Here is a 17,930-nt window from a genome sequence, read left to right as displayed (position 1 = left end):
TCACATTCTTTGGACTGTCATGGTAAATCCGACACGAGTCCTTGACAAAGAAATCCACAGTCCAACAGCATTAAACAACTCAATCAAATTGACCTCTGGCTTGTATAGGCAACCGAGAGAGCTGAGGAAGATCTCATTTTACATGTTGTGGTACAATCCGCTTATATGGCCAAGAAAAAAGTCAAAATGTTATTTGTCTCTCACCAGTAACCACTTCACATGTTTTTTTCTGAAATAAGGTCTCATGAGGGAAACCAGAAGGGGAGTGACTTCACCTCTCTGTATCTCACTAATTCTGAGGTTAATGCAGCCAAATGCTCACTGTCAATATACAGCCAAAACAAAGGAGAGTGCACTTGTATCATGTAGTGATTTAACACTCGGGTGTGATAAACACAAACCACAACTCATTGCCATTTGTTCTTTTATTGTTATAAAACATAAAATTGATGATTATTTTCTGCTTTTCAAGCATTGCTTTGTCATCATATAGGGGCTTATATTTGCATGTATCCTACCTTGCTTGCATCTGACATCAGTTTTTCAAAAGTGGATGTTACTTTGCAATACCGATTGTGTGACCCTAGTAAAGCAAATGACATGATGAATCTTTGTTAACATGTCTCCACCTTTTAAACTCTCTCACAAACTGTTGTCTCTTTCTGATAAATACACCAGATGTGTTTGTGTCAGATTACGTCACGCCTGTGCCTGAAAAACAGGAGAAAAATCTTTTGTTTAGCACAGCCATGGATTTTAGTGAATGTCCTTGGTTTGGATCAATGTAAACCAGTAATGCAGCTAGGAAAGTGAAATTAATTTACATAAAAATGTTTATGAAGTTGTTGGTTTAATTCTTAAACCAACAACTGGGTTGGTGTTAGTGTCACAGATGTCTTCATGAGCTCACAGTGATAATCAGACAGAATTGTGGCTGACTCATGTCTCATCACTGCTGAGGGTCTTCAAAGACTTTAAAATGATTTGCTCAGAGAAGTCTCTTTTTCTGTAGAGCTGAAGTTAGTATACAAATATATACAAAATACTTTTTTTTTCTTCTTCCCATTTAATGTAATGACATATCTTTGTATTCTCAGTTTTACACTGCAGGTCTGTTAAAAATATTTCCCTCTCTGCAGTCCAGGTTCAATTTGTTAACTTTTCACATTAACGTTCTTCTTTAGCACCTTTTAAACTGTCCTCACCACTAGAATCTGTTTTTCAGCTCTAATTCTGATTTCTCATCTTGTCAATTTAACAGCGTAACAACAACAAATATTAAAATGCAAGGAACCCAAAGTACAAGAACAATGTGGGTGCCTGTAAAAATGTTCACACATTTATTAATCAGTAAAAATATTATTATAGAATCATTCTAGGTTGTAAAAAATACAATACTACTATTTCTATTATTCTATTCTATTCTATTCTATATTTTTTCTACTTACAAGTACAGTATAAAAGTCTCCATTGGAAATCATTGAAGATATTAATGATTCATATTCTTGAAATTAGAAAAATATGGTTTACAAACATGAATGAAACATTTTGTGGGAGCCACATTTAGCATATTCAACTGTTTTTTTCAGTGTGGGTGCGTGTGTGTGTGTGTGTGTGTGTGTGTGTGTGTCTCCTGCAAATCAAACCCGCCTTTAAGAACTGAATGGAATATGACATGCACTTCAGTGTTTCTTAGAGTAAGCTGGTATGTAAGCATGGCTCCTGTCAGCTTTCAAATATGTTAGTACTAAACGATGATGTCATCAGGTGAATGGTCTACTGCCACTGAGTTAAATTCAATGTTTTTAGTGCCGTGGGCATTGTCTCTTTAATGGAAATGGACTGTTTTGGGGCTTGTTCAGTGTCTGTGGAGCAGCTGGCATTTGTCTCTAGATGACATCATCGCCGGTCTGTCTCTCAGCTGTTCAGCTAAACACCACACTTGTTCAGTTACACAGATTCAGACTGAGTATTGTGTGTAATGTCAGACTGTGGAGGTGTCTAATCTTTTGTATTATTGCTCTGTTTAAACAGAATCAGCTTTGTGTTGCTGTTTATGCTGGAACTGAATTCTGTGCGTCTCGGGAGAAATCTCATTCAATAATGTTTGCCTCTAGAAATCTCTGCCATGATAGTTATTCATTGCTCATTACATCTCCGTCTCAGCAGTGGCTTGTCTGCAGACGTCTTAATGAGGTCAGTGAGGAGAACAGAAGCAGCTCTGATCAAGTGTCTGTGACAATCACCAGAGTAACACTGCAGGGGAATGATATTTCACAAACTGCAAACAAATTTTACAGGATATATTCTGGATGTTTACTTTTTTACTGCAATCTTAATATTTTGAAAGATCCTTAAATAATTAAACATCAAGAAAATATGCAGAAGGAGCTTGCAGCTAACTGAACAATCAGCTCTGGACTTATTTACGACTTCTCAGTAGTTGTAGTTGTAATTTAAACATGAAGTGAGACGTGAAGAGAAAATAATTACAATTACATTTCACATATAAAATGACTTACTATACTTACTACTAAGTATAGTTAGTCAAACATACTACTTAATATTCAAAATTAATATACAAAAATACTGTATACACCAGAAACATCAAAACACAATCTTACAAAATGACAAAGAATTTAATTTTTTTTTTATTTATCCCCAAAATAAATATGTAACCTGAGGTAGAATGTGTGATAAGGTAAGAAACAATATTAATTTCAAAACTATTTCAAATAAAGAAAAATAAACTATGATGTAAATGATATTACAGTGTAAAAATGATTTTGAAATATCCACAAAATACCCAAATAAAGACATACTTTATGTAACCTATCGTACGTCAAACATAAAAAGTAGGAGTCGATCATAAAAGGACCATTTAAATAGAAACAAATGTTGATATTGTATTAACAAACTATAAGGAGGATCTATAGGAGGCTATCATGTACCTCATCATTAACTTCATTCACAAGTCCAGAGCTACCACTGGACAAGTTATTATAGGTGACCTGATGCTGTGAATACCTGACACATGTATGACATACAAGGCTAACAGACCACATGTACAGTATCAGATGTTTTATTTAGATTTTGTGCTTCCAGAACAGAAGGCTTTCATCATTCACAACTGTTTTACCAGAATATTTTAATTAAAATTTCCAAACCTATTAAATACAGCCTATTACATTTATATTATAAACTGCATTACTCAACATATAGTTGCTGCATTGACAGAAAAAAACTGAAAAAACAAGAAAGCTTCTCAGCTCGAGAACGGGTTGACAGAAACACTTGGATATGACATGCCCAGTTTGAATTGCCCAGCATTAATAATAATGTAATAGCCACTCAGGTTACAGAATCAGACTAATAACAGATTGCTTTTGCAAGCACTCTGGAGCCATAAAGTCCTTGGAAGTTAGTGAATTTGAGGGACAAAAAATAAAGGTCCTGAAAGTTTTTGAAATTAGACATGGGTCATTTTATGCAAGAATACAAATTGAATTTTTTAAAAATATTTGTTGTACTTAAACAGGCCACATGCTGCTGTCTGCATGTGTCTCCTGCAGTCTTCTGTAACACAGCAGCACAACTGAGACGCGTTCACACATTCAGGCCTGTTTGTCTTTCTAGTTGATGTCTGTGGGCTTGTAAAGCCTGCTAGTTCTCATTACAGAAAATCTCAGTGTCGTAACAGTAATTAATATTGACCAGTAGCTGAAACTATGCCTCTGGGTCCTTAAATTTGAGGGAATACAGCCTGTTAAAGTCCTCGAAAAGCCTTTGATGTTTAAGACTGTGGGAACCCTGGCAGTTCTACCAACATGAGGGCAAAGTGTCCTGTTGTAGCGTTGTAGGAGAAGCAGTCGTGGCATTTATAATGAATGAAGTTAAAAAGAAGAGCAGTATCTAAATCGATGTCTGCACTTCATCCCAAAGTGCTTGATAATCCTCTCAAACTTTAACCTTTACTGATGGGAGCCTTCTGTTGTTCCCCTGAGCTTACCCTGAACTATAAGGGGAAAGGTTCACCAACTAATATGCCCTCCTCAGGTAACACAGAGTAGCCAGGGACATCTGGCTCAAGGCATCATGTCAATTGAGGGCCCGGGGTGAAAGAGTTTCCTCACATCCAAAAATTGTTCATGACCGGCTTTGAACCCCCGAGCCCTAAAGTAATCAATCAGGGAGGGAATATATCTGTGCAAAAGCCTGCTGCAGGTCCACTGTGGTGAGGTGCCATCAGCAGAGATACAGAGGCAAGGAAAGAGTTCTGTAAATGAGGGACGAGGTCCATTATTATCTAAATTAGAAAGACCTTGTTGTTTATCTCAGCCGTTTAAGTCAGTTGCTGGAGACGAGACATTAGTGTTCCATGGAATCTGTATCGTTACTCAGCATAACTTCACACAGGTAGTGTGACATATTCTTCTGGACATGCTGTTTCAACACATTTTTATTAGGGCACGGTTAAAGAGAAAAAGATGCAACTGAAAAAAAGACAAATGGGGTAAGTAGAGAAATATTTCAGTTGTCTAGAAAGTATTGTGGATTACACTGAAAACTTGTTTTTATGTGCTAAAGTGCTTCTAAGAATATTAAATGTGATAGTTTTTATATTAAACTTGAATGTTTTGTCAAAACTATCATTCAAAGAAACGTTAAGTAATCATAAATCAGCTCCACTAACAGCTGCAAACAAGCTAATTTTTACAATGTTGTTCAACACCTGAATTTATATTTAAAACACAATCAGGAACACTTTGTAATAGCTTTTGTTAATACATGTTTTGGTTTTAAACTTTAGTTAATTGTTATTTTACTGTTTACAAACAATGAAATGCTTATTGATTTTACAAAAGTATGATAAACATCGGTTACAATTTTACAACTATTGTTTAATACATGTTTTTTTTTCTCAAAATTTTAATTAAATCTAGATATACCAATATATATAGTATACTTATATATAAGTGTTGCCATTTTATTCTATTATAAGTAATGAATACATGCATATGTAGATGTATTTAGCCTTTTTAATTTAAACATTTATTTTAAATAACCTTCTTCAGTTCCTGAATGTATAAAAAATATATATTTTTCTATTGTAAATGATGAATACATGTATATGTAATTCTAATTTTAATAAAAAGTAGTAATATAATAATTCTACACTTGAATTGATAAGGACAAAAATGTAACATGAGCAATGCATACATGTGTAAGAGCAATAATTCATTACATTCATCACAGAGCCGTTTGCATCTCGCACATTTTTTAGAAATAAATAACGATAAATTAAAGATACTGCATATGCTTCTCTAACCATATATTTATAGCTGCTAGGAAAAAGATTTAGAAAGAAATTCTACACTTATTTTAATTAAGAATGTATGATGAAAATAAAAAATAAATCTTTTAGAAGCTTACGTAGATAAGAAAAAAAAAAACTGATAGAAACATAAAATCTTACATGGAAAAACCATCGGCGTTAATGCGTCCACTCAGACAACAGATTGTTTCGGTATTGACAGGCGTTAAACTCTGTCTGATGAACGCTTAACAGTTTGTCGCAAGTCTTTTAAGAAACTCCAAACAAGATTAGTCCATGACCAGGACATCACCTCATCAAAAAGTTAAACTGGTATCAAGTCCTCTTTGCGAGCAGATTTGCCCTATAGGGCCTGCCTCTTACCAGCTGTTGCATGTTGATTACATCTACTTGTCACACACTCACACTTATCACATTAATGGAGCCAGTAATCTCATGGTAAGCCTGTTGAACCAGATTATATCAATTCAACATTGATCATTCCAGTTTGTACAATTGTGTCTAAAGATAAAATCCATTTTGACTGTGTTCATTTGTGAGATTTGAAATTCAATTATGGTAGAAACAGATTCCACAACTTCAAAATGTACTAAACATGTTCAGTGGTAATGTCTATTATAAAGTCATTATTGCAGCAAGTTTAAAAGAATAAAAATAGCAAGTGAAGCAATTCAGTGTTTGATTTGATGAAGCATTCATTTGAAATAAATAGCCAGTTTGATGTTTTTTGAACACTTTATATTTTAGCATTTTTGATTAAATCTTTAAGCAGAGTTTAAAAAAACAGAAGTCAGATATTCATACGTTTATTATTTAACTGAAAATTAACTTTTAATTTTACATATATAGAAAAATTGCACAGCCAATACAACCATGTGATTTGTGTTCATCGTGTTTATTTGGTAAATGCTGATTTATTTTTATTTATCCAAGAGTTTTTTTCCCTTTAGATTTCTGTTTCTCAAACTTATTTTTACCCTTACTCCAATTTGTATCTCCCATTGCACGTTTCACTTGTTCAACAGCCTCAAGAGCATGCCACCCAGCATTTCACTGCAAATACTATATGGACATTTGATGGATAAACATCTTGAATCTTAATCACTGTAGTGAGCCACTTACAGCAGAACATGTCCGTCTTCCATTTAATGGCAGCACTGTCTGTCTGTGGTTAACATGCAGAAGCTTAACTGGTTGACCTTCCCATAGCACCTGTCTTTAATGAAGCACTGATTAAGTTTGAGAACTTGCCAAAGAATAGGTCTAGATAAACAACAATATCGGACTTAAGGGCATTCGTGGAACATTGTGAGGCAACTGTCGGCTCAACACTGACAAGCAGTTACTCTGATAACACTAATACTCTGAGGAGTTACGGATTGTCTTACAGAGAAACTGTCAGAAACTGTCACCTATAAGGAGAGCGAGGCCCACCAACAATGTGTTGGGCAGAGAATGGACCCTTGTGAGAGATTCAGGTTGCCACCTTGGAAAAACACATGACTTCAAAGAAAAACTCACAACATTGAATTAGAAACAGTGCTGTTTGTAATGTATGCCACTGAAAAGGCAAACCCATCTCCATAATGGTTTTCAATTAATTTATATGCTTTCTCAGTACAATAACCATAGTAACTCATTCGACTGTTAAATCCAACACATTGTTGGTAAAGTATATATGTATGTGTGTGTGTGTGTGAGAGAGAGAGAGAGAGAGAGAGAGAGAGAGAGAGAGAGAGAGTGTTTGTGTGTGGACGCCTATAACTTAAGTTGTGGAGACATAAATCTGTTAACATAGTCACATTTTGAGGACCTGCCTTCCATATCAGGACAAGAAGCAAGTCCCCATAGCTTAAATTAATACATTTTTGGGTGAAGACTTGGTTTAAGGTTAGGTTAAGGTTTGCTTTGTGGTAAGGTAAGAGTTAGAGTCAGGCAAGTAGTGGTTATGGTTATGTTTATGGTAAGTCTCCAGGAAATGAATGCAGGTCTATGTAATGTCCCCAAAAATGATGTAAACACAACTGTGTGTGGGTATGTATATGTTTGCTTCATAACTAGTAAGCAGCGTGCACCAGGGCCCATCATTAGATTAGATTAGATAGGCTTTATTTATCCCACAACAGGGAAATTCACTTGTTACAACAGCTCAAGATGCAACAAGTACAGGAAAAAGAGTCAGACAAATATGCATAGGTAGGTTAAATAGAAAATAAATAGAAAAAAATGTTAATAGCGTGCACTGAGGCACTTGGGTTATATGGGCCTTCAGCCACTGATTTTCACTGTAACTGTAACCCATGATACCTTTCTTGAACTGGGGTTATTTATGCATACACATCTACTGCTTTGTTTTTGTTTAAAGTAAAAGTCAATTCTCATTTGCTTCAGTTATTAATTGTCAACAGAGCTTGCCATAGAGATTAAATATAGTTCAGTCACGCACATTAGGAGCTAGACTGTGCTCTCAACAGGGATTGGTGATTTTGTTTAAACTTTTGTCATAGCCTGTTTTAAAGATCATTCCTTATTTCTACACAAGTAGAAGATTTTGGTCACCAAGATAATGAGCACAATTGTCCCTAAATCCCAAGACTCTTTCAAATAAGTTTGCAATAGCATATTTTTGTTTGAGACTGAGAATGTATGTAAATCTAAGTGATTTTCATATAAGCTGTTACTGTTAAAAGTATTGACATTAGCACATTACAGACAGCACATGTGAACAAGCCTCAATGGCAGTAACTCTGACAATACCACCTTTGTAATAACATTTAAAAAATGACTGCTATGTTAACATTACTTTGTAAATCAGGCAAGTAACTGCTTGGAAACAAGATGCTCCACAACTAATGAGATTACAAAACCAATGCTCCGCAATCAGACTTGTCACTTAGACAAGACGGTATGTGTAAGTCGCTTTAAGTGTCATATTATATCTGGACACATAATCACTGTAGGATTACAAGATTATCAGCACCCAGAGTGAAAATGAACTAAATAGGCAGTAAAAGATACACAGCCCACAGTGCAAAAAATACAGATTTGTAAGTGCTGTTTTATTTAATTATTCATCTGTCCTAGTATTGCCAGAGACAAAGCAGATGATAATATAGCAAAGTTAAGCTAAAACAAATATAAATCATTTGCTTATCTTCAGAGAAAGAGCAATTTTCAAAACTATATAACTTAACATATACTTGCTAAAATGTTTGAGCCCCTACAAGGGTTTTCAGTCATAACATATTTGATGCTGATTTGTCACAATCCAGCACAGTACAATATATAATAAAGGGACATACACAGAGTCATTTTATTTACAGTTGGGATATGATAAGATAAAAACTTGATTCATCTTAAGCTTAAACTGCATGAATTTATTGAAAAAGTAAACTAGAATTAAATTAAAACAGAAGAGGCAGTATTTAGAATTATATTGAGAAGTAATTGAAGATAATAGTGTGCATGATATCGGATATATTGCACCTGATATTGTAAATTATGTTGAAAAGTGAAAAGTAAATTTGCACAATATATTGATATTATCAGATGTATCCATATAATCACATTTCTCTGATTAACTAGAGGTTTTAACTTGTTGGCTACAAAGTATTTGTTAAATGAAAAGGAAACCATTGTGGATCACTGAGGTAAACAATGTTTACAAAATCAGTTTTAACTCTCAGAATTTTATATATTGGAATTAATTCATATGGAAATGTTACTTAGCACCTGAAATGTACAGTGACATTCAGTCACCTGCTGTGGACTGTAGCACAAAACTCTGTGCTTGCTTTACAATGTCATGGGGAACAGTGAGTAAAACAGTGAAACAGTGAAAAAAACAGTTTTCATTTGAGTGAAATGCAAATCTGAACACTGTATATGGAGTAATGTAGTAGAGCCGAGTTGGGTAAAACCACCATGTATATATGTTTGTTTATATATGTCTGTTATGTTTTTTTATTGAACCTTTATTTATACAGGCAATCTCTTTGAGACACATGGTCTCATTCTAAAGATAGGCCATAGTCACGAAAACAGCCACAATACCATACAAAGTTACAGACAGACGAGACATTCAGTGCAGAGACATAGTAGAGCACATAACATAAAAGTGATACATGCAACAGTGGTAAAGTGTTCTCTCAATGCCATATAAAAGTCATTTAGTATGTCCTTAATTTAATATCTCAAAAATAAATCACATTAAACAGAAAACAAAAATTGTGACATTCAATCGTTCTATACATATCAACTTCATGGTCAAGAGTCCATATGAACCCTGATTATCTGTTTTTCTTGATAATCCTGTACACCAGCAGTATTGATCATGACTTTTTTCAAAGAGGTGATGGTGAGCGTGCAGACTGGCTGCAATCCAGAGAGTTCAGATAAGTACAAGCAGCAGGGATTTTAAAGCCAAAACTGCACGCATCTTTCCTCAGACTTCACCATGTGTTCACGCATTCACATGTCTACATGTTTCTGGCCCACCTCTCTCATCTGTTGGCCAACAACATGTCTGGTCTACTGGTATTTGGTCATCTTAAGCAGATCACAGGCATCTGTGTGATCAAATCTTATATTAAATGTCTCTAAAAGGAGCTTTACAGAGAACAAAAACAGTTCTGTTTAGTTCTAATGGATTTATCTTGCCTAAGATGCAAAACAATTTAAGTTATTTTGATAAACTTCACAATTGGCCACAAATTCTTTGATCAATTTTAACAGATTTAAAAGAAAAAAGACTATTGATTTGAGACAAATGAATAGATGTTTGCAATAGTATTAATTTTGTTCCTCTTGCTCTCCCCATGCTGCTGGAAATAGAGAATTTAATAAGCCTCTAATTTGTGCACTCATTAAATTCTGTTTTCTTTCTGTTTTCTTTTCTGACTTATTCTCGTATTTTCAAAATTTTGAAAAAGACTGATTTAGTTCCAGTTGGATCAGGTGATAATTCAAAGGGAACTATGATGGACTACCTATGAACCTGTAGCCTTTTTGATAAATGTGTTGAGCAAATGTGTTGAGCAACAGAGCTTCATATAATATCATTTAAGTGTATATTTTTAAACTAATAAAAATAGTGTACTATTGTACATTATGGTTTGTCTCTAAACTGAAGAACTTATAATAATTAATAGAAAAATATATGTTAAGTAAAAAGTGAAAGTAACCACGTAAATAAATAAACTAACATGAAGTTAACACAAAGCCCTAACAAGCAGTAGCTTCTCCCTTTTGGATTCTGTACGGTTTCTGTGTGTGTGTGTGTGTGTGTGTGTGTGTGTGTGTGTGTGTGTGTGTGTGTGTGTGTGTGTGTGTGTGTGTGTGTGTGTGTGTGCCTGTGTGTGTCAGCTCTTAGTAATAGCATTTCTAGCGCAACAACAGGTTGTTGCATTTGAAGGAAATGAAAAAAACCATGCTATGTCCGTGAGGAGGGCATAATGAATCCAAACAGATACACATCCAGCCATAAGGTTATAAGGTTTATCCCATCTTTATTGAACAGGAAGCCTAATCAATATGGCTGAGTATAGCCGCCGGTGTCCAGGATAATAGGTGTATTATCTGAAACAGATCACGCAATGTGTCGCTCAGCGTGTCGCTCGCGTGTCTTCTACTGGAGGGAAACAATATTGATTTTGCAAAAAAACAGCCGTTATTATTGCAGGCAGAAAAGGTTTCAGTACCAAATATTTTAGTATTCTGAAGGAAAGAAAACTGTCATTAAACTGGAAAGTCAATAATGAAAAAAAACACACAAAAGCAAAAAACCAAAACAATCAGTCCATTATAATTACATTGCGATATTTAAGAACAAATAAGACCTCATTTTCTTTTTTGTGATTTTTGTTAGTATTGTTCCTTTTCTTTAAAACAAAAAATAAATGTCTTTGAATTAATTACAGTGTTAGCAATTTAGATTTATATACATGTTATTATGTTCATTTTACAAACAATACAGCTAATTCAAAATATAGTTTACTCTCTGGATTTATTTGCCCAGTATTATAAATAAAGCTACTAATTTATTTTGGGTATTGTTCTTTTAAAAAAGTGTTATTCATCATTAGTAATTCCCACACTGAAGTACTGCTCAGCTGAACTTCAATAAACACATTAAATACATGTTACTGTCTTGGTGAATGGTGAAACGTCAGGGTCACAAAACCCACCCTGAAATCTTCTTAGTGTCATACCATCACTAAATAGTTGGCAGGAATAATTATATGGCACTGACCTGAGTGAGTTTGTTTGCAGATTCCATTTAAAATACCTGCAGGATAAGCAAGGGGGTAATACACAAAAGGTTAAAGGTTAGAGGGTTAGGAAAGGAATCAGGGTTTACAGAATTACTCAGTCTTACACACGATGTGAGAACCGTTGTCAAAAGGCTATTAACGTTTTCTTGGAAGTTTGTTTTCTTTAGAATTGTTTTCCACTTGGTAGATGTCTTAAAGATGGTATTTACTATAGGTGCTACACACAAGGACTTAATCTGTGACATGGCCACTGTCTGTGGCACATCAAGGATTTGTGGAGTGTAAGATTAGAGCTCTACGTCGTCATAAATCTCTGCTTCCCAATTCGGCCGGGTGGTGGCGGGTGGGGCAGTTGCTAGGTGTAGTCTGTGGTCCGTGGACTGGAGTTTTTCAGACCAGGAAACTTCTAAGTCTCACCTTCGCATGGCTTGATGCTCTTTCTTAGGCCTGATTTATTTATTTTTTTAGAACCTGCTTGTCTTTTTTAAGAACGGACGGTTCAGAGCTCACAGAGTTGACCTGGAACTTTTTTATGGTACTCTTCTGTGGCTCTCCATGATGAACTACTGCATACCAGACATGTATGAGATGCCTCATACTGGGGTAGGAGGCTACACAGTGCAGGGCGGTGGGGAACACTGCATGTACCCAGGTGAGGGAAACAGGTACGGACACTATGAACCGCAGCCGCTGCACCATCCACCCTGCATGGAGCAGGCTTGGCCACCCAGCCAGCACTACTCTTGTTCATATGCTGGCGGCCCTCCGGTTTATAAGAGCGAGTTTTGCAGCATGGAGATCCCTCTTAGTCATTTTCATCATCAGCCTGAATATTTCCCTGAGATCAAACCTGACTTTTCACACCTGCAGTGGATGCAGGAGACGCATAAGAGAGGTATGGAGTCTGCATTGTGATTGTTTAGATCTTAAGGAAAGGGTTTTTTGACAGGTCAGAACTGCTGCAGTGCACCTTCACGTTTCTGGTTTTGAACTGATTGATGACATTGTGTAGTTTTTCTAATGTTTGTTTTTTTGTTGTTTTTTTGGTTATTAGTGATGACTCGTCCTTGATCAATGAATCATTGATGCCTGAGATTTCTGTATTAAGTCTGATAAGCGTAAATCCAAGACTTAAGGCGTCATGCAGTGACATGCAGGACTTGTTGCATCTGACGCTCAGTGTACTGAGGCGGGGGTTCCTTATTGATTGGTTGCGAAGCAACAGAAGGCTGATGCAAGATAAATCATTGCTTTGTTAACAAATCCCAAAAAGTTATTGATCAGTTTGTTGACCTCCGGTCCTGGAGTCTGCCAGAGGTCAAGGCCCTGAACTCATTAAGCTGAATCCCAAAATCAGGCCAGGTGTTAAGTCAGTGAGTTAACTAGAAGCAACTGTACGATGTGTTGAAGTGGGTGCTAATCAAATATTAGGTGTCAGTCCAAAATTTGATTAGCCTACTTTATAAATCTCCTTGCGTGACTTCTCAAAGCCACAGTGTTTAGTCCCGCGCCTGCACGCACATGTTACAACCTGACACAATGGCACAGTAGATATACTGTATACACAGTGTACATGGAGCTTCTTAGCAATTTCACTTTTCTCTACATGGAAAGAATTTTAAAAAAAAGTTTATACATTTGAATTAAAATGTAAATCAACATGAACTAAAATCATGTTGTAAACATGTGAATGATTTAATTAATGTTTAAGAGCCCCAGTGAATTAAATCACTGTGATTGTGAAAAATAGTTCAGGCTACAAATCCAGTTATCATTTGCCCCAATAGCACCATTTTCTTTCCTCTCTCCAGGGTACATTCCAAGTTACCTGGACAAGGATGAGCTATGTGTAGTGTGCGGGGACAAAGCCACAGGCTATCACTATCGCTGCATTACCTGCGAAGGTTGCAAGGTAACACAAGCGAATCACTGATTCATTGCAGCTGTTCAGTGAATTGTTTTTCAGGCTTTTCTGAGCATGTGTCCGTCTCCTCTCTAGGGTTTCTTCAGGCGGACAATCCAGAAGAATCTCAACCCAACCTACGCTTGTAAGTACGAGGGGAAATGTGTCATCGATAAAGTTACCAGAAACCAGTGCCAGGAATGTCGCTTCAAGAAGTGCATTGCGGTGGGGATGGCAACCGACTGTAAGTCGTACAGGCCAAGATGACCTTATGTTGTGTGTGCTTCATTTATGTTGTGTGTGCTTCATTTATGTTGTGTGTGCTTCATTTATATTGTGTGTGCTTCATTTATATTGTGTGTGCTTCATTTATGTTGTGTGTGCTTCATTTATGTTGTGTCTGCTTCATTTATGTTGTGTCTCCCTCTTCAGTATTGTTGTTTCTGCTTCCTTGACGTGTTTTGTGTCTGATTCATGTCTTGCTTGTGTATTTCTTGAATGTGTTTAATTGGGTAATCTGCCCAGTGACCACAGATCAAAATGCTGCCTTTTGACATTCGCATCACAAAGTAGAATGCTGGGAAAGTGCAATAGACATGTGTCACCACTTTATAGACAAAGTTATGATCAATTGAGAAAATAATTGTCAGATGAATACATAATGGAAACAGTCACTGGTTGCATCCTTAATGCAAATGGACAGTGTAGATATGATTGTGCAATAGAATTGATTTAAGCTGTTTTTATGGACATTTTGATGCTTCATCATAATACATTTAGAAATGCCATTTGAATCCTTTATTAAATTAAGTCAACCAGTTGCTTTTAATTACTAAAGCTATTTTCAGTTAATTACAGCAACCTTTCAAGCCTGCAGTGAGTGTTTGATACCCCAAATGTAGACTTCTGGTGGAGTAGCACTGTAAGTGTGCAACATGTGAGTGTTTTTAATTAAACTGAACCTCAAGCCTGTATAGTTTTTGTCAATACACTGAACATGAGGGTTACAAGGCAAAAATACAACAATTCAAACCCCAACTAGTGTCCACTGTATCATTCACTGATTGTAACTCTCATGCACTTACAATGTACTTACAGTTTTACACTTCAAGAGAACCACATATCACTGAAATTGACCAAATTCTTTTGTGTTTGAACACTTCCTCAACTGTATCACCATTCATCATTTCATGCTTTTCCCTCCTCCTCCTTCCTCCTCCTCCTCCTCCTCCTCCTTCCTCCTGTCCACTCTCATTGTCTTGCTTTTTCTTCTTCCTCCGCCCCTGCCCCCTCCTTCTCCCCCCAGTGGTGTTGGACAACAGCAAGAGGCTGGCCAAGCGGAAGCTAATCGAGGAGAACCGGGAGCGTCGTCGGAAGGAGGAACTGCAGAAGACGGTGTGGGACCGACTGGAGCCCACACAGGAGGAGTGGGAACTCATCCGTATGGTGACCGAGGCCCATATGGCCACGAACGCCCAGGGCAACCACTGGAAGCAGAAGCGGAAGTTCCTGGTGAGATATCCTCCTCCTCCCTCCCTCTTCACCACAGCCTTCATTGTATTGATTACCCTGCCTTATCCACTACACCCCCCCCCCCCCCCTTCCTCCCCGTCCCACCCCTCACAGACCCCCTCCATATCATTCCCTCTGTGTCCTCCACCTCTGCCTCCACCACAACCACTGTTCCACTGTTCCCTGTGTTAATATGTCCATGTGTTTTTTTGTATCTCCTTGTAGAGTGGAGAGAATTAGCTGGACGATGGAGAAAAGTGTGTTCCTCAAGGCAGCAGCACTAATTTATATTGGAACATGTTCTTGTCTTTTTTATGTCCTACCAAGCAATGATCCTAAATGACTAATACTAATAACTTGCTTTTTTCGTGCTGTTTCATTCTTCTCTCTTTCTGTTTGTAGCTTTTGATTTCCCACCTCACCTTTTGACTAATTTTGTTTTTCTTTTCTGTAAAGTCTAATCGCTCTGTCCAGATTGAAAGTCTTGTCTCAACTGTTGCCTTTATCTTGGGTTTCTATGGCACGATCAGAAAGAACACTCACACACTCGGGTGAAATTGAACTGATATGTTTTCTAATGGTCGTGACAGAAGAGTAGATTTGTTTTTGGTTAAGGTTCTCATTTGTTGTGGAATTTTGCGGCATACTTTAGAGAGGACTGAGAAAGGACATTCGTTTAATTCGAGAAAGTCACTTTAAAGGAACACAGCGGAATCTATTTCATTACTTTTTGATTTAATCAGGTTATCTGGTGGTATTTAGCCAAACAGCACCGTAAAGTAGCGCTCACGCCTTTAGAAAATATAATTGAAGTTTTTTTCCATACCGACCGTACAGTTGCGTTTGAATAGTCGTTATTTATTTCCATTAAAATAATACATTTCGGTGTCATTGCCGGCCGTCCGAGTGTTTCTGAGGACCTGTGAGCTCGTGGTCCTGAGCCTGACTCTTGCCATAGAAACCCATCTTGGATTTCTGTTTTCTATCTGCACTCTTTCATCTGTCCTCAGTTTAACTTGTTTTCTTTTTAGTTGGCTTGACATGGGTTCTTCATTGAAACTTCACGATTCCTGTTGATTATCCAACAGGTCGAGGAAGCTATGCTTCTTAATGAAATAACATGTAATTTATTCTATACTTCTGACCAGAGTGCAGCGGGGGTGAAGGAAACTAAGGTAAGACACTGCAGACAAAAACATTTGTCATAGTTTCATCCCCGATATCAATGTTGACGATACAGAATATATTAATTTATAGTAATTCACATGCATAATACATTTGTTACATGAATGCTACATGTCGATAGTAATTCATCCCCATTTGTACATATTTACATCACAAAGTAAACACTTCACACACCTTTATATTCCTCCATTCTTGTATTTGACCATTTATGCTTTACACTCCTCATCTTACCTGTTAAATTCAACATTGTTTTTAATAATAGAGAAGTCACAGCATGCTGTTTTACTTTTGTATTTAAGCATTGAGACCGTCTCCCCTTGTTGTTTCAGCCTGAGGAAATTGGTCAAGCATCCATGGTCAATCCCCCCGAAGGAAACAAAGTGGATATAGAAGCCTTCAGTCAGTTTACAAAAATTATCACCCCTGCCATAACCCGAGTGGTGGACTTTGCCAAAAAACTGCCTATGTTTTGTGAGGTAAGTGGAGCTGCTTATTTGATGCTCCCTCGACGGGCCACAGTGGAGGTCCAACACCTGTTTGTTTATTAGACGCTGCAGTGACATTACAGTAGAGTTACAGTAAAGCCCACAATATACTTGGCAGATATTAGCATTAATTAGCATTAATTCATTGGAAATTGATAGTTGAACACTGTCTCAATTTGACATAATTAGTGCCAAACTACACAGTTCAAGAAAATCCTAAGGAATTCACAGACCTGTAAAAACTCAACTCACAAAGATAGTAATGTCTTCTGGAAGTCATTCATGAGCTTGATTTTATATTAAGATACAAATACTATTTTACTAGATACAGCTGCTCCAAATTATAAATATAAGAAGCTGTAGAAAAGAGACATTCCACTAATACTGACTCATTAACCATGTTCTTAGGTCAGCTAACTTGATATATAATATTAGTTAGCTAGCAAACAACAAGCTGCTTCTTAATGCCAGTTTTCAGAGTAGAAATAAAAATGTATGGTGATTTTAACATTGAAAGGTTTAAAGTTGTTATCATCCCCCGGGTTGAGCCGTATTTAAATCAGCTGTTTGAAATAGAAAAGAGTTGTGCGTGCTGTGGTTATTCTTCAGCTTACGAAACATATCTCTTCCTCCTTCTAATCAGCTGCCTTGTGAAGACCAGATCATCCTGTTGAAAGGTTGCTGCATGGAGATCATGTCACTGCGAGCTGCTGTTCGCTATGATCCCGAGAGCGAGACCCTCACGCTCAACGGTGAGATGGCAGTCACACGGGGTCAGCTTAAGAACGGAGGCTTGGGCGTAGTCTCAGATGCCATCTTTGACCTTGGCGTGTCGCTGTCGTCCTTTAACTTGGATGACTCTGAGGTGGCTCTTCTACAGGCTGTCATCCTACTTTCATCCGGTAAGCACCTGCCGTCCGGACTCTCATCCCAAGAGGCTTTCTGTCTTATTTTAGCACATTAATGAAGCTGTTACATCACTGCATGTCATTTTATGTAATCTGTTTTTTCTTGTAGGAGGCCATGTGTTTACTAACATTGTCTTAAAAACAACTTGCTAACAGATAAGAATATTTTATTTGGGAAATTGTACATTTTTGGAGACAAACAACAAAAGTAGCCAAATAATAACCAAAATATCAGGCTCAGTCTTAAATCACAAAGGTCACTGGTCCCGCTGTCTCAGAAGCGCTGTTAGCTTTGTTCTCTCCTGCACAGACTGTATGAACAGTACTCTT

The 17,930-nt window shown here is 36.9% G+C and overlaps 1 protein-coding gene across 5 annotated transcripts in view; it reads left to right on the top strand.

Annotated features, from left to right (window-relative positions):
• thrb (thyroid hormone receptor beta) overlaps positions 1-17,930 on the top strand; it is a 126,751-nt gene that overhangs the window by 99,653 nt on the left and 9,168 nt on the right. For 3 of the 5 annotated variants that reach the window (XM_073462934.1, XM_073462933.1, XM_073462932.1), the window contains 6 exons: positions 13,419-13,519; positions 13,607-13,754; positions 14,817-15,022; positions 16,171-16,197; positions 16,537-16,683; positions 17,336-17,594. In XM_073462934.1, coding sequence (XP_073319035.1) covers positions 13,419-13,519; positions 13,607-13,754; positions 14,817-15,022; positions 16,171-16,197; positions 16,537-16,683; positions 17,336-17,594 — 888 coding nt within the window. Of the gene's footprint in view, positions 1-12,124; positions 12,503-13,418; positions 13,520-13,606; positions 13,755-14,816; positions 15,023-16,110; positions 16,198-16,536; positions 16,684-17,335; positions 17,595-17,930 lie in introns of those variants that run through there. The other 2 variants (XM_073462935.1, XM_073462936.1) reach the window with 2 other exon arrangements.

Source organism: Pagrus major, chromosome 3, assembly GCF_040436345.1.
Source record: "Pagrus major chromosome 3, Pma_NU_1.0".
NCBI lineage: Eukaryota > Metazoa > Chordata > Actinopteri > Spariformes > Sparidae > Pagrus > Pagrus major.
Note: the sequence above shows the minus strand (reverse complement) of the source record. Positions and strands in the feature narration are given on the sequence as shown.